At 42.7% G+C, this 15,934-nt stretch overlaps 2 protein-coding genes across 4 annotated transcripts in view; both read right to left on the bottom strand.

Annotated features, from left to right (window-relative positions):
- LOC115829905 (myosin-10) overlaps positions 1 to 7,696 on the bottom strand; it is a 76,072-nt gene extending 68,376 nt beyond the window's left edge. For 2 of the 3 annotated variants that reach the window (XM_030794076.1, XM_030794077.1), the window contains exons 1-2: positions 7,558 to 7,696; positions 4,252 to 4,629 (exon numbers count right to left, since the gene is read on the bottom strand). In XM_030794076.1, the coding sequence (XP_030649936.1) occupies positions 4,252 to 4,596 (345 nt within the window). In that variant the 5' untranslated portion in view covers positions 4,597 to 4,629; positions 7,558 to 7,696. Of the gene's footprint in view, positions 1 to 4,251; positions 4,630 to 7,557 lie in introns of those variants that run through there. The other variant, XM_030794078.1, reaches the window with a different exon arrangement.
- Positions 7,697 to 15,603, bottom strand: ddx47 (DEAD (Asp-Glu-Ala-Asp) box polypeptide 47). Its single transcript, XM_030793269.1, has 13 exons — positions 15,466 to 15,603; positions 14,907 to 15,000; positions 14,322 to 14,510; positions 13,921 to 13,992; positions 13,219 to 13,337; positions 12,869 to 12,940; positions 12,203 to 12,319; positions 11,570 to 11,716; positions 11,147 to 11,284; positions 10,342 to 10,412; positions 10,029 to 10,158; positions 9,433 to 9,581; positions 7,697 to 7,769 (listed from the first exon to the last, which is right to left on the bottom strand). The coding sequence occupies exons 1-13, from the start codon at positions 15,601 to 15,603 to the stop codon at positions 7,697 to 7,699; spliced, it is 1,509 nt and encodes a 502-aa protein (XP_030649129.1).
- Between the last annotated feature and the right edge of the window lie 331 nt (positions 15,604 to 15,934).

Below are 15,934 nucleotides of genomic sequence, written 5' to 3'. Positions count from 1 at the left end.
TGTTCAGGGAAAAGTCAATAGCAACCCATCCACTGACACATTTATTTGTCTCCGTACTGAATAGAAACATTACATTTGTAAAACTGTCAAGTAATGGCTTTTGATGTACACTGTATGAATTCTGAGCATACAAACCATTACAGTTTTTTTCTATGGTACTGTCAACCTCTTTTCACTCTCTCTCTTGCTCTGTGTGTGTGTGTGTGTGTGAGAGAGAGTGTGTGTGTGTGTGTGTGTGTTTGTGTGTGCGTGTGCGTGTATGTGTGTGTTCGTTATGGCCATAAAGTGGTGAGATGACTGTAACTATTTAGCGCGACTGATCCTTGCGGTCAAACTTTCCAACGACAAAGGAAACAAAAAAAAAGACAAAAAAACCCCAAAACAAATCAGCTTTCCAAGTCTTATTATGAATAACAGCCTCGGGAGAAATATGCCACTGCATTTAAAGCATCATCAAATGGTTTTAGAGACGGAAATGCATGGCAAATCGCAGAGGTTCAAAGAGTCGTCCCAAAATGATGAGCAACCATTTAAATATATTCATCTTGAGCCAAAAAAAAAGTTCATTTTTTTCTCTGAGATTATTCCAGATGACTTTATGGCGAGCTTTATTTGAGGTTTATGAGCATTTACATATTCATAAGATTTTCACTGAAACTTTGCGATTTCCCCTTGAAATTCTGCCGGTGTGAACTGAAAAGCCTGGCACAGTGAACCCAATAACTGCTGTTCCCACACCATGGACTGGCTCCTCTGGTTAAAGTGTGACTTCCAATGGTGAAGTTAATGGACACATACCGTCATCCATTTGGATCCAGTACAAAAAACCCCCAAAAAAACAACACCAAAAAAACAAACCCATACGCACACTGCATACCAGTTCAGCTTTGCTGGCAAGCAGGAATGGTCCTTCAGTGGAGGAAGGTGGATAGCTAGTAATTTGCATCTTCAGAGAATTTCAATAATCAAACACTATTTCTTTTGCAAAATAGGCCTCTGTATCAAAGAACTCTGCTCTCTCCATCCCTTCACAATTACAGTGTCATTACGATGGCGTGAATGACTGAAAAAGACAAAAGGAAAATCATTTGGCTAAAAGGGTCTTAAGAATGTTTGGTTTCCATGGCGTCCGCTATCAGGTACATGTTAGCATGCTTGGCCGTTCACATGTGAAAGCGTCCTTCGTATGGTTATGCTGTTACCATAGCGACAAAAAGCACAAGACGTACGTGTGCCAATGTGTGTGTGTGAGTGTGTGTGTGTGTGCGTGTGTGCGTGTGGGAGAGAGAGAGAAAGAGAGAGAGAGAGAGAAAATGTATATGTAACTTTGATCAAGTTGATGCTGAGATTTAGAAACAGGTTTAGCTAGCCAGACAGGTGGAAAAGCCCCTTTTCAGGTACAGAGCTGGTGTGTTGTGACCCACTTCTCAAATGTCCGTAATTACGTGGACCATAAGACAGAGACAGAAATTGTTTATCCTCTATCAGTTCACCGATTTTTGTCATGGTTCCTGCTTAAGTCAGTATTATAAAATTGTTCCTTTAAAAAGAATGAATAATGGCATGTATTTTTTCTCACCAACATAAAACTTTTCAAGTTGGGGGGGGCTTCGTCAGTGACCATGTTGCCGAATTTTGAAATTGTTGAGGTTGTACAACTGCTCTTGTGGCGAGTAAATTTATTCAGAATTACATCGCAAGCCAATGTGATTCAGTCTCGATAAAAAAACCCCAATGCAATTCTTCAAATACCTAAAAAGCACACCTGACGCAGGCTGTCGGTTCAGGCAGGAGGAGAGAACAAAGCAGAAACACTGCACTGGGGCCAGAGGGTAGAAAGACGGACACATTCCTTAATAAGCGGACCGTTGATAAACGCAGACAGCTGCAATTTATCGTTCATCGCGGTTCGTCCGGTCGTGCTGCAGTTGCCGAAGCGGTTAACTGATGATTCAGAGATGCAGGCTGTGCCAACGAAATTCACAAGTAAGCTTTAGACAGACAGGGCATAACTGGGATAAAAACTGCTGATGTTGTGACATTCTAGTATGCTTCATTTATTAGCGTTAAAATGCATAAATGGTATACGCCCTGTAAAAATCCGAAGTCCCTACCGTTAGTACATGCTAACGGCGAATCAGCTAACTATATCGTAAGGTCGGCGGCTCACTGTTCAGGTGGAGACGGAGGACGCAGTTAGTCAAGCGCATAAACCTACTTTATTTTTCGCCGATCCTGAGATACCTTGATACTGCTGAGATACTATTTCAGCATCTATTTCAGAACTGACAGCTAGGGGAATTCTCAGAGAAAAAGTAAAAACTAGGTGATATTCCAGTCAAAACCAGTTGATACTCTTAATATTTTACGACTCGAGTGAAGTCGAGTAAAACGTAAACTCTTCAGTGACAGAAACGGATTTTTATAGGACGAGCTAATGGGGAACAGTACCGCTATCCCAGGTGAATGCCAACCTACATGCTATTTCTGGTATGTGTGTCCATAATTGGGTCAAGTTCACAGAGAAACGGAACACGCTATACAGGCCACCGAATCATTCCCCGCACACCAAAGCTGTTTTTAAAGGTAAAACGAACTCCAGAAAAAACCTACCACGCTAAACCTAAACCATCACGAAAAGTTGAGTCAACTGGTCACTATTAATATCTTGGTGAGAATTTATTGGAACGGCGCGGATTTCTTTCAGAGTTATTTCACGTACCGTAACACCCACGTCGTTACGTCTTGAATGTGATGAGCAGTGTTTTTGCGTGCTCTCGTCATATTATTTACACCGACGACTACGGTTTACAACATTACACTCTTGGAGTTTATTTGACAATGATAAATTTGCTGTGTAGGCCGTTAAATTTTTTGAACAGCCACTCAGTTGACATGCAATGGCTGATTGTAACAACAGACTTAAAACCAGAGTTAAACAACAATGGCTGACAGTTTGATCTAGAAAGAGGCCTTCTAACAAGGGTCTTCCAGATGTTCAAAGTTTATTGTGTGTGTGTGTGTGTGTGCGCGCGCGTGCGTGTGAAATATAAGCCATCAGATCTAGGTCTGGTATGAAGACTGTAGATCTTTCAAGCTCAAGGAGCCCCAAAAGTACACAGACCATCTGAGGGCCAAGACCTTGAGCAAGGGCATTATACAACAGGAAGAGAGAGAGAGAGAGAGAGTAAACGACACAGGGCCAAATGTGTGGAGGTGCCCCATGCAGAGATGAAAGGCAGGACGGGACTCAGACAGAGAACTGAGAAGGTTGAATGTCAGGAGGGGTGAGAGCCACCTTCACCTCCCAAAAAACAATTAAAACGGTGGTAGAGAAAGAGAGACCAGGAGGAGTGAGAGCCACCTTCACCTCACACAAACAAAATGGTGGTAGAGAGAGAAAGAGCGCAGTCTAAACATAAACAGAGGCGAAAGAGGAGATGAGGAGAAAGAGGAGAAAACACTAGAGTCACTGGTTTTAAGGTAGGTCAAATGAGAGAGTAAGGGAGGGAGAGAGAGAGACAGAGAGAGAGAGGGGAGACAGACAGATGACTACTAACAGTCTAAACAAGCTTCAAAAATGCAGCTAAGATCTAGGTGCTAGAAATAGGCAAACTCATTACAAGAAACTTATTCTGCTTGAGAAACCCTCAGAATACAGAGGTTAGGCTGTAGAATACTCAGACACTGGAATGCAGCCTTTAGTATGGATGCTAATCAATTCTGGACTTAGAAAAAAAAGACATTCCTGGAACCTGAGGACAACACAGCTGTAGGAGACCATTCATGTGTCACACACAGAGAGACACACACACACACATTTTGGGGGAATTCTGGGCCCACCATGTCCCATTGACTAAATGCACACACACTTCAAAAACATTTGCTTTTTCTTCTCCATCAGCACTAGTGTGTGTGTCTCTCTGAAATCCGCAACAAGTACTTTATCTCTGAGGAGATCAATACACACACAAACACACACACACTCTTCCTTCTTTCCCCTGTATGGCCTTTACGGTGCACTGGCAAAATGTGTGGTTTTGTGGTCAGTGAAACAGACTGAAGAAGGGTTCCTGATCCATGCTCTGAAATGAGATCTGAGACACACACACACACACACACACACGCAAAACACATACACAGGCTTTTCCTGCATAGCCTTGACTCATTAGGACTGACCATACAAACTGACATACTTCCTAACACTACACTTTAAACTGTAAAAGCTCTTCTAAAAGATCCAGGACTTACGTAGATAAGGCCTGAATAGTAGCGGTCTTTCAGGTTGTGGAGCACAGACGCCTCGTTCAGACAGGTCAGCTCGGCCATGTCCTCCACCTTGCTGAATTTGGGCGGGTTCATTTTCTGGATGTCGTCCTTGTTCACCTTCACCTTCTTCCCGTTCTCCGCCAGCTCCACCAGGACCTCCTCGCCCCGCTCCTCCCGAATGCTGGCCGCCTCGAACCCGTGCCGCTCCGACGGGATCCAGACCAGCTTCTTGGCGGTCCAGTCCGCCTGCGTGGTCGGGTTGTAGACCACGGCCCGGTCCACAAACAGGTACCGCTCTGGGTCCTCCTGCCCACTCCGCTGAGCCATCTTTGGGAGTTACCAGAGCCAAAAATACGCCACCTATAGGACAGGAGGAAGAACTGCCAAGTCAAGATGAAGCTAGTAAAAATCCATGACAAAATAATGTAAGGGCATTTACAATTAAGTACGCTGCAGCGATAGATATTGGAACACTTCAAAGTACCCCACAACCAGGACAATTCAAAGACTACTATACACACGCAGTTGCATATTTATTTCCCATTTGGTTGTTTTCTTTTGGACCACCCTTGTACTAGCTTATGTAAATACAAACAACGATAAACGACATTTAGTTTGCAGCGCCTTTTACCAGCTAAACCCATTTTACAAAAAAACAAATGATCATCAAAAAAGGATCAGAATCGAAGACGTACTTAACTGTCACAACACGGGACAGAAATACTGAATCAGTGACGGAGGTTTCTGTATCAGTGACAAGAGCAATGATAGACAACTCTCATTCAGTGCCAGTGTATGTTGAATATTCAGAGTCTGAGTCACCAAACTCAGAATCACTGAAACTGCTCAGAAACGTAAATTTGAATCCGAACTGTTACGACAGGACGGGGACATCAGTAATTTAGCGGTTAGAGAAACAGCCGATTGAAGAGGCACAGGTTCAATTCCTGGGCATGTCACGGCCAAAACTAGACTCTGTACAGGTTATGGTTTCCCATTCACAGCTTACTGCCCTGAAAACTTGACCCCGAAATAACCCCAGTCCAGAGGAGAGCAGGCGCCTAGAATCTGTGTGTAACTCGCTCTGGATACGCGGGCCAGCTATATGAAGTAGCAAGAACTCCATGGCGCTCTTCATGTTTTTGGGCCTTTTCTTCTGGATCCACTGTGAAGTGCACAGTAGGACCTATAGACTACTTCAGGAATCCAACAGATTGTAAGGTCTAGTTTAGTTTGGCCTCTTGCCAGGAACATATAGCAGCAATACCATTTCTACCAGGGGCCGCAGCAGAGGATTCCTACGATATTACAAAGGTCTTCCATTTCAAGTTGAACGTTAGACCAACATGTGGGGGGGTGGGGGGGGTGCTCAAAAGTGTGACAGGAATTTAGGCAAAGTAGTTTTGCTTTAATATTTGATGTCCTGCTATGAGTCACTGTTGGACAGTGCTTCGCAGAGCAGTGTACCACCTCAGTCACAGCAGTGCTCTCTTAATTAAAACACTGATGCTTGTGTCAAAGGTCACAGAAAACGGTTTTCTTTTTTTCACATGCAAAGACAGGGAAAAAGTCTGCGACCAATTTACGATGGGCGGAACCTCCTGATTGTTTCTTTAGCTTCTTTGAAAGCTGTTTTTCCCACATTTTGTCTGGCAACTGCCAAGCTGTTCAACTAACCATCTTTTTCAAGTAATCTAGTTTAAAACTAAAATGGGTTTAAAAAAAAAGTGCCACACATAAATAGCTGTATGAGTTTTTAGTCACTCAGATTAGAGACGACGTAATAGACCATGGCGCCGGTTCAAAAACGTTTTGCATTTTAAATTATATGGGGACTGACTAGTGAGCGATGTTGTCATGTGTGGTCCAATGACTCAGTTGCATCTTTGAGGAACAGGGTTTCCTGAAAAGTTTGATTTAGTTGAGACAGAAGGTCCGAATGAGCGTATCAAATGAACATTACTGGATCTTTAGACAAGCGACATCGTTTTGGTACATCTGCCGTTGAAACACCTGCTCGCAGTTTAAAAACACTGCGTCAGATGCTGCGTCAGTCTATGCACAGAAGTGCTTTATAACAATGCCAATGAGTTTTTAAAAGAGAATAACTACCAAATTTGAAAAGTTTTGCGTCATCCTTTGACGCAGTAAATGGAGGTTTCCTAGTAAATATTTAGGACAGTTGGTAAAGGCTTCACGACCTTACATCGTTAATATCAGAGAACGCTTGTCTTTATTGAAAACCTCGTTTAACAGTTGACTGAAGTTGAAACCGTGTTTCTGTTTGTTACCCCACAAACTAAACCCGAGGAGAATAAAACAAGTAAACAGTTAATATAATTCAACCGTTCGTTTCAATCGGTTTTCATAAATAGCTCCATCTTCAGCAAAGTTTACAAGAGTCAGTCGACAAAACACCGAAAGTAATGTTACAGCCTTGCCTCTGAACAGGGCCAGTGTCGCATTGGTGGCGCTGGTAGCAGATGGTGCCGTCGCAGTGCCAAAGCCTCACCAGCGGATCACAAAGGGATCAAATCAAACGGCTCAACTGCCGTGGCCAAAACAAAATAACAACATTCGGTCAAAAATATTTCTGTTCGAGATTCAGAGACCGTACTGTGATTGTGACCGCTACCGACTCTTTCTCTATGTCTGTCTGTCTCTGGTTGTAGTCATGGCCGGGTGGAGCTGCGGGGGCGCACAAGGCTTCAGATCTGGACAGCAACAGCCAATTGCTATTTGATGGCTGCGACTATTGTAGCAACTACACATGACATCAAAGTTTTTCCCCAAAGCTCAAACGACATAATTTCAGTTCAAACCCCATAAACTCTTATTTTACACCAAAACCGACTGTTGCCACATCCGTACGTTAAAAGTCCATGCCGAACGCGCGAGTATCTACAGATAAGGCAACTTTATTGTTGGTAACGTTATCTGACGAGGTGACGGACTTTAGTTGGCCCGTTAGCAAGCAAAGAAGCTACCCGCGGGCATAAATTGTCAGAATAACGCCATGACCCCATTGCACAGACCGTATAAAATTGGTTACACGCCCATCAACATTGTTTAATTCAACTTATTGGGGGAAAATGTATTTCTGTTGACCAATTCGAGGTAGCTAACTGGCTAACGTTACATTATATCGCCACGCGTGCACATGGAGTGACCTCCATCGCAGAGTAGCGCAAATCCATCCCTTCTGCGGACACGAACGGCTTGTCTTTCTGGGGCGCCGGAGCTAGCTTGAAGAGAAATACTATTCATAAAATTCCCTTTTCCGCTTACCTGTGTATATCAGAGAAGAAGTGAGGGCAACTGTTCAAACGAATAAACCGCTCTCCCTCTAAATATGATGTTGCTCAACGCCACACCACTGTGCAGATCTTCCAGCATCTATTTCGGCGCTATTCTCTCTCTCACTCCCTCATCGAAGATACTCCTCTTGTAAAGCCAGGCCCCTCCTCAGTGGAGCAAACTTGACCGCTACTGCTCCCCGCCTACGAACGGCGTGGATAGCGCTTACACGCGCATGAAACGAGTACAAGTGGCTGTGTAATCAAACGACTAGCAGTTTATAATTTAAGAGTTTTTATATCTTTTTTTAAATCTTGTTGTATCTTGGTCAGATTTATTACATGGTCACACGCATTATTACTCCACCCCCCCTACACACACCAAATGGGCATTATTAAAATGGTTAAAACAAGAATGTTTTTATTCTGTAATCATTTAAAAAAATTGTTATAGAATAAAAACAAGAAAGATTCAGTCGCTGAATTTGTTTCGTTTACGCAGCTGTGAAGTCTCTTATTTCTCCTTCTCTTTCTCTCTCTCTAAACAAAATTGGTTCTGATTAAAGCTGCCTTGAAAAATACTGCTCTTTTATTAGTCTGTCTTTTCATGTCACACGTTTGATGCATCTTATCGTACTGCGCCAGGCGTTTCTACACGTGCACAGATATACGTGATACATTTCTGCATCTCTTGAATGGTATAATTCATTCACAACAAGTTATTAATGACACGTCCGTGCGTTCATTTAGTACAGTTTAGAGCCGCCATCTAGTGGCCACAAAACGAAGTTTACCTGTCAGAACTTACCGCTAGGTGCTTGGTGGTCAGACCACATTTTGTTGTCAATGGGCCTTAGAGGACGGTTACCCAACTCGTGTGGTCGTTGTAAATGGACCCTAGTGGAGTGTTTCTCAACTCCGGGAAACCCACTAGACAACACCCTGCAATTAATGCCTAACTCCAGTAAACTTCGTTCAAAAAGCCAAGGTCTCAGCAATCAGCAGATAAGTTGAGTCAGGCGCGATATTGCTGGGCTAACGCAAAAAAAAAAAGCGCTGTCAGGTGGGTCTCAGGTACTGGAGTTGAGTACTACGGCCGTTGCTGCCAATAGCTTGCTAACATGCTAATTAAAAACATAAACACACACAAATCATTAACTGTGAAATCATTCATACCGATACACTTACATAATATTTATTCCAAGACATCAAAACCTGTCCTTTTGACATAAGAGATCACTGGGTTGCCTGAAACATACTGTTGAAAAGACCTATTTTTTGTACGCACAGCAATACAATAAATCTGGATTCATGTTCAGTGCAAGAAAAGAACTCTTCTAATAACTTTTATAATTATATTATTTGCATTGTTATAATTACTGTAACCATTAACCTTACTGAGAATGACGTCTAAGGTCGACAGGTTCTACGTAACACGCGTCGTTCGTTTTTTCTACTGTTTTCAGTCAAATGCGCGCTATTTTCTTCATGTGACATCGGCACACGCGGCTACACATTTATGTAAGATTTGAGAGACGGAATTGCACCTAGGAAATTCATATTCATAATCACGTGTGAGAGTGTGACTGAAACAGTGAAAAGTCAAACTCATTCTAAGCCCCTAAATGTAACTGGTAACTGACAGAGTAAGTAATTAAGTAAATTTAAAAATAAATAAATAAATAAAATAAAATAAATTACAAAGCAAATGCGGATAAAGACACTTTATTTCATAAGTGTGGACAGACAGAGAAAAATTGTATGTATGAAAGCAGCTTATGTACAAAATGATCTGAATTATTAAGAGTTCATGGCATATTAGCGCCCCCTCCTGGCACCTCCTCCTCCTCCTCCTCCTCTGCCACCTCCTCCTCTTCCTCTGCCACCTCCTCCTCCACCACTACTAAACTTTCCTCCTTTTATTTTTTTCCTCACTCCGCTGGACTGTTCAGTGTCGTCGACGTCGCCCTCTCCTCCCTTCGGCCGTTTTCTCTTCTCTCCCTGTTCCTTCATTTCCTGTAGAGATTAGACACGCGGGATAAAATTAACATTTTGTTTCCAAAAATTAGAGTCTGATTTTTATTCGGTAAATACGGAAAAGGCAAGAAAATCACACGTTTCAAATGTTCGCTGCCGTGTCACAGATGTTTCTGAAGGCTGGAGCTTCAAAAATGATTAAGGTGCCAAAACTTGCCCTGTATCCTTTCGTAATGATGACGTTTCATACTCATGAGGTTAACGCAATGTAACAAGAAAAGTTCCATGTTCAAAAGAAACACCAATCCCTAGTCTACAGTAACAAAAAAAAAACTTTCTTAAAATGGTCTGAACTGAATTACATTAACTAGGATATGTATACTTGTTCCCCTTTACTGTCAAATACTGTTCTGGCCTCGTTACATACTTGTTACTATAATAACGACTTTATCACTCTGCCAAAATTGGATGAGGGGGAAAATGTACCATTCTTGCAAATCTTTGCGCTTCGCTCACTCTCTCCACCAACATCATCACTTCCTCTTCCTGTGTGGGGAAGGCGGGCAGTTTCTTCCCGATCAGCGTCTCGATTCGTTGGAACAACTCCACGTCATACCTCAGAGAGGAGATTAGGGGGTTAAATGACTCGAAAATACTGCTGAAAGTGTAAAAGGTTTTTTTATTCCTTGGGGAGGGGGGGGGGGGGGGGCGTCTAGAACATTAGCGACCAGAGGTTTACAAAAGTAAAAAAGCAGTTTGAATGTTAAAACAGGAAAAGAGAAATAGAAGAATAACTTACTGTGTGACAAAGGTGATGGATTTTCCTGATCTTCCTGCTCGGGCTGTTCTCCCAACTCTGTGGATATAATCCTGAGAGAGAGAGAGAGAGTGAGAGAGAGAGAGAGAGAGGGAAAGAAAGAGAGAGAGAGAGAGAGAGAGAGAGAGAGAGGGAGAGAGAGAGAGAGTGAGAGAGAGGGGGAGAGAGAGAGAGTGAGAGTGAGTGCGAGAGAGAGAGAGAGAGAGAGAGAGAGAGAGAGAAAGAGAGAGAGAGAGAGAGAGAGAGAGAGAGTGAGAGAGAGAGAGAGTGAGAGAGAGAGAGAGAGAGGGAAAGAGAGAGAGAGAGAGGACAAACAGGAGAGAGGACAGATAGTGAGTGAGAAAGAGAGAGAATAAACAGAGAAAGTGAAAAACACGACAAACGGAGGAATGAGAGAGAGAGAGAGAGAGCGATGACTTCATCAGGCAAAAACTTTATCACACACACTGTAAAATTCTCACTCTGTTTCAGAATGATTGATAGAATAGACACTACATATCAAGAAATACAGGGGAGTGAAACTGACTGGGACTATGGATTCTTCTCACTACCCTACTGTTTTGTCCTGTCATTAATTATTGCTTAGTTACTTAAAAATGAAATAATAAACATTACATACTTAAATATGACACACACATACACATACGCGTGCATTAATTACATATTTGTAAAACTAATGTAATCAATTATTTGGAAATACCATTAGTGGCTAACACGTCAACAAAACACCTCTAACTGTATTGTGAAAGAGAGTGTTAGAGAGAAAACAAGTTGTTGTTGTTTTTACCTTAGAGTGAGTGGGGATGTCAAAGTTGATGACGCAGTCTACGTGCGGAATGTCTAAACCTCTGGACGCCACATCGGTCGCCAGGAGGACCGAACGTGATTTCGACTTAAATTTATTCAACGCTCCCAAACGTTTGCTCTATCAAACACACACACATCACACACACACACACACACATCACACACATAAAGACTTCATTCACAGTGTACACATACTTCAAAGAGGCACTCAAAGCATTCAGTGACACTGCCTGGAAACACATTCCAGCTGGTTTATGGTATGTCTGTTCCTGAGTGTGATAAACAGAGGGCTTCATAAATTATACTGCAAGCTTGTGTGAAACGGTTTGCAAGGGAAACGTGATGTATTTGTTGGTTTGTTTGTGTGTGTGTGTGTGTGTGTGCGTGACATTTCCAGTCGTACCTGGCTCATTTGTCCATGCAGGGGTATGGCTGTGATGCCCAGGTTTCTGAGCATGAGCGCCACCCGCTGGGCGTTATTACAGGTGCTGCAGAAAATCATGAAGGAATTCCCAGCCAACTCGTTCAGGATTGATACCAGGTAACAGTCCTAACACACGCGTACATACGCGCACAGAAACACAGACAGATTAGAGATTACTCACACAGATTACAGATTACTTCTACATTCCATCACATACATCAAACTAGAAATACTCACAAAATGAAAACGAAGGCTTGAGTTTTTCAGTCAAAAAGACCTTTTCAGATCTTGGCTTAATATTAGGTTGGTCTACAGTATACTGGTCATCACTCAATATCATAATTACCCAATATTACCACCGAAGATGAACATGTAACATTACATAAACACTATCACTACAGTTATAACATCTATATCCACACAATTAACAAGAGATATTGACTACAAAAAAAAAAAAGCCAACAAAAAGTCGCTGTAACCCGTGCTGAGTTGCTGAGGTTTTTGCCCCGATGAAACTCATTCAAGCATAACTTCCACATGCGTCTTAAACGGACCCTGTCCAGAAACGGACTGCGCTGTTCTCTGCAGACAGATTGAAACCGCTCATCTCACCTTGTATTTGGCGGGAATGAAGACGTAATACTGCTGGAGTTTGTCCACTGTGGCGTATTTGGTGGAAACGGCACACTTCACTGGATCCTTCAGAGCTGCCCGCTGTAATTTTTGAACCTGAACACAACAAACAAACAAACAAGGTGAGTGGTGATGAAGGAGTCACTGGATGATGAGGTATAGTCCCTGAAAATTAATGATCAACTGTAACTAAATCATTTTTGAGGATTTTTTTTTTTGCTACTTCTTTTTACTGCTAATAAGTATCATCATCAATAGTTCTTATCTGATTCTTTCAAGCCATCAATTTATAAATCAAATTTAATTTTCTTTACACATCAAAAAACTGAGTTTGCTGGTCTCATTTCCATAGGACATCAGAGAGACAGAGTAAACAAAAAGGCCTAAAAACCAACAGTGAAAAGTGATAGGATCTTAATAATTACTGAAGAATGACAATGACTCTAAGAGAAAGAGAGATGGGGGTATAGACAGAGAGAGAGAGAGAGAGAGAGAGAGAGAGAGAGAGAGAGAGAAAGAGGGAGGGAGACAGAGAGAGAATGAGGGGGAGAGAGAGAGAGAAAGACAATGAGAGAGAGAGAGAGAAAGAGAATGAGTGAGTGAGAGAGAGGGGGGGGGTAGCTACAGTACAAGTTTGCCCTTCACCTTTTTGGTCATGGTGGCAGAGAAAAGAAAGGTGCGTCTCTCTCTGGGAATCACCTTTAAGATCTTATCCACCTGAGACCAGAGAGAGAGAGAGAGCAGCATGACTCTAACAGCAATAAGAATCTCATACACATTAACAGACAAGCAAACATTACTCCTGTCTTTGTGATTAATCAAACTACTGACTTAATCCAACTACTGAGATAATCCAACAGTTGACATAATCCACCAGGTGACATATCATCTGTCTATTTAAATCAAGCCTCAGTTATGAGATGAATTATTTTCAAATCCTCATTATCATATCTCTTTTATATAGTGTATAAATGAGAGTGGTGTGAGGTTCGGACCTCGGTCTCAAAGTCCATGTTAAGGATCCTGTCGGCTTCGTCCATCACCAGGAACTTCAGAGCCCTCAGATTAAAGCCCTTAGTGTTCTCCAAGTGATCTATCAGTCTGCCCGGAGTGGCTGAGAGAGAGAGAGAGAGAGAGAGAGAGAGAGAGAATGAGTGAGAGGGCAAGAGAGAGAACGAGAGAGAGAGTGAGAATGAGTGAGAGAGTGAGGGAGAGAGAGAATGAGTGAGAGAGCGAGGGGGAGAGAGAGAGAGAGAGAGAATGAGTGAGAGAGCGAGGGAGAGAGAGAGAATGAGTGAGAGAGCGAGGGAGAGAGAGAATGAGTGAGAATGAGTGTGAGAATGAGTGAGAGAGAGAGAATGGGGGAGAGAGAGAGAATGAGTGAGAGAGCGAGGGAGAGAGAGAGAATGAGTGAGAGAGCGAGGGAGAGAGAGAGAATGAGTGAGAGAGCGAGGGAGAGAGAGAGAGAGAATGAGTGAGAGAGCGAGGGAGAGAGAGAGAGAGAGAGAGAATGAGTGAGAGAGCGAGGGAGAGAGAGTAGCAGTGACAGAGAACGTGGGGAAGAAAAATAGCTTAGTCTCACTGATAGTATGGAAAAAAAAAACCACATAGGTTTACTGCAATAAAACTAATTCTAGCTGCATAAAAAACAGATTATTCAACCTCCCCAAACCTTCTGCCCAGCCCAGCCCACTCACCTATCACGACGTGAGGCTTTTTAGCCAGCACCAGGGCCTGTGACATCATGTCGATTCCACCAACAATAACCGCTGGAGTAAACAAACAAGCAAACAAACAAACAAACAAACAGACAGATAAGAAACGCTGGAAATTAGAGTGAAGTGTGTGTAGAAATCAACATCAGACACAATAATCTGACTCACGTTTCTTTTGCAGTTTTCTACTTATTCAGTCTGTCTTAACATATCAGTCTCAAACGGCAGACACATCTTTAATCGACCAGGACTAAACATAAACCGTAGTCGTTCATTTCCAGTGGTAGGTGTCAAAATTCAGAACTTCCATATTTTTCCAGTCTACAAGAGGTCAATGTCTGTCTGTGAAAAGCAATATTCCTGAAATGAATTCATTTTCATACCGGTCTTGACTCCGATACTGGATCCCAGCGCTTCAAACTGTTCAGAAATCTGGAAGGCGAGTTCTCTGGTCGGGGTGAGGATGAGTGTGTGAAGCCTCTGAGCTGAAGATAGGAGGGACTGCAAGATTGGCAGGGCAAAAGCACCAGTCTTACCCGAGCCCGTCTCTGCTAAGCCAATCACATCGCGTCCTGTAAGAAAAAAGGGCGGGAAGACTCAGATATGAGGATGCGGCTTTGGAGTGACTGATTTGATGGTTGTCAACTACCATTACTCACATCAAGGGATTAAATGACACAATTTCATAGTTTTAAGGATCTTTGGAAATGATAACACTCTGCATGTGAAATAAGTCTTTAAGTGCGGTGTCAAAGTTCCTTTAGCTGGAAGAACTTCAGAAAGCAGGGAACCAGAAAATTCTTACATTAACAATTAGAATTGTGTTCATGAAGTCTTAGGGTATAATATAATAAGAGCATTAAGCACAAACGCGTCACAAATCAATTAGACTCAGAGAGACGAACGACTCAGCAGTCGCCTGCACACGAGATAAATCAGTGATTAGGTAAACAGACATTCGAGTTTACCTTCCAAAGCCACGGGTATCGCTTCCACCTGGATTTTGGTTGGATTTTTCCATCCTAGCTGTTCACACGCTTCACACAGTACTTCTGTAACACCCTGGTGACAAGAAAGAAAGACAGAAAGAAAACACGAGCCTGCTGGTCAGATTACATACTCAACAGTTTTTTGAAAACAAAATAAAGGAAAACAAAAAGCGGTCTCCGGACACTGCCTAGCCATGGGACACTGAGAGCGTAACCAAAAAAGAGACTTAAAAACTTTTAATGTCAGAGCCGAGTTAGCCCAAGAGGGGGGTTTACATGCCGGGCTAACGCCGGTAAACAGTGTGTTGAGGTCACCGGTATAGAAGCTTTCACTGTGTAGTGTCAACGATACACGTATGTTCACATTACAACGCGTGGCGCTAAAAATGCAGGCATAAGGCTATTTTATTTCTGCAGAACTAATCTACAAACTCGTTGTGCTTAATAGCTGATGGTACTGATGGAACTAGCGACGTTTCAGTTAGTGATTCTAGTCTTACTACTTTCCGTTTTCTCGGCGTCATTTAACTTCTCTCACCAGATCTTTGAAAGTCTTAGTAGGTTCATCGGCCGCCTCAACAACATTGCTGTCGTCTTCACCGGACTCTCCAGCACTGTCTTCTGCAGCGCTGTCTTCTGGATTTGTTTCTTGAATTTTCTCCTGGTCCTCCGCCATGCCTGTTTCAACGTGTTGTGGGAAATCGAAGTGCGCAAGTGCGGAAGTGAGTCATAAAAACTGCAATGGAGTCTGGGAATTATAGTTCTTTAGCTGTGGGCATGGGGGTGCCCCTGACCTGTAGCTAGAGAGGTTATATGTGTAGATGCCGTATCTCATTCACAAGAAACTCATCTCGCAGGTTGAGAGAGACCAAGCTTTCTGCTCCTTTTTGTGAATTGTACTTGATTTCAGAATAAAACTGTGGGAGATTTGACCAAAATATAATTACTAATTACTGAAACAGCGATAGCTGAGTTTCATCCAGAGGAGCTGCAGTGCATACAGGCTT

This window comes from Chanos chanos, chromosome 16 (genome assembly GCF_902362185.1).
Source record: "Chanos chanos chromosome 16, fChaCha1.1, whole genome shotgun sequence".
Lineage (NCBI taxonomy): Eukaryota > Metazoa > Chordata > Actinopteri > Gonorynchiformes > Chanidae > Chanos > Chanos chanos.
Note: the sequence above shows the minus strand (reverse complement) of the source record. Positions and strands in the feature narration are given on the sequence as shown.

Excerpts from the sequence above, each read along its gene's own strand:
- ddx47 (XM_030793269.1), bottom strand. The coding sequence starts at position 15,603 with ATGGCGGAGGACCAGGAGAAAATTCAAGAAACAAATCCAGAAGACAGC. Across the intron at positions 11,717-12,202 it reads TCATTCCCGCCAAATACAAG|GACTGTTACCTGGTATCAAT; the intron begins GTGAGATGAGCG and ends CGCGTGTGTTAG. Across the intron at positions 7,770-9,432 it reads GGTGGCAGAGGAAGAGGAGG|GCGGGGAGCAGTAGCGGTCA; the intron begins AGGTGGCAGAGG and ends CGCCGTTCGTAG.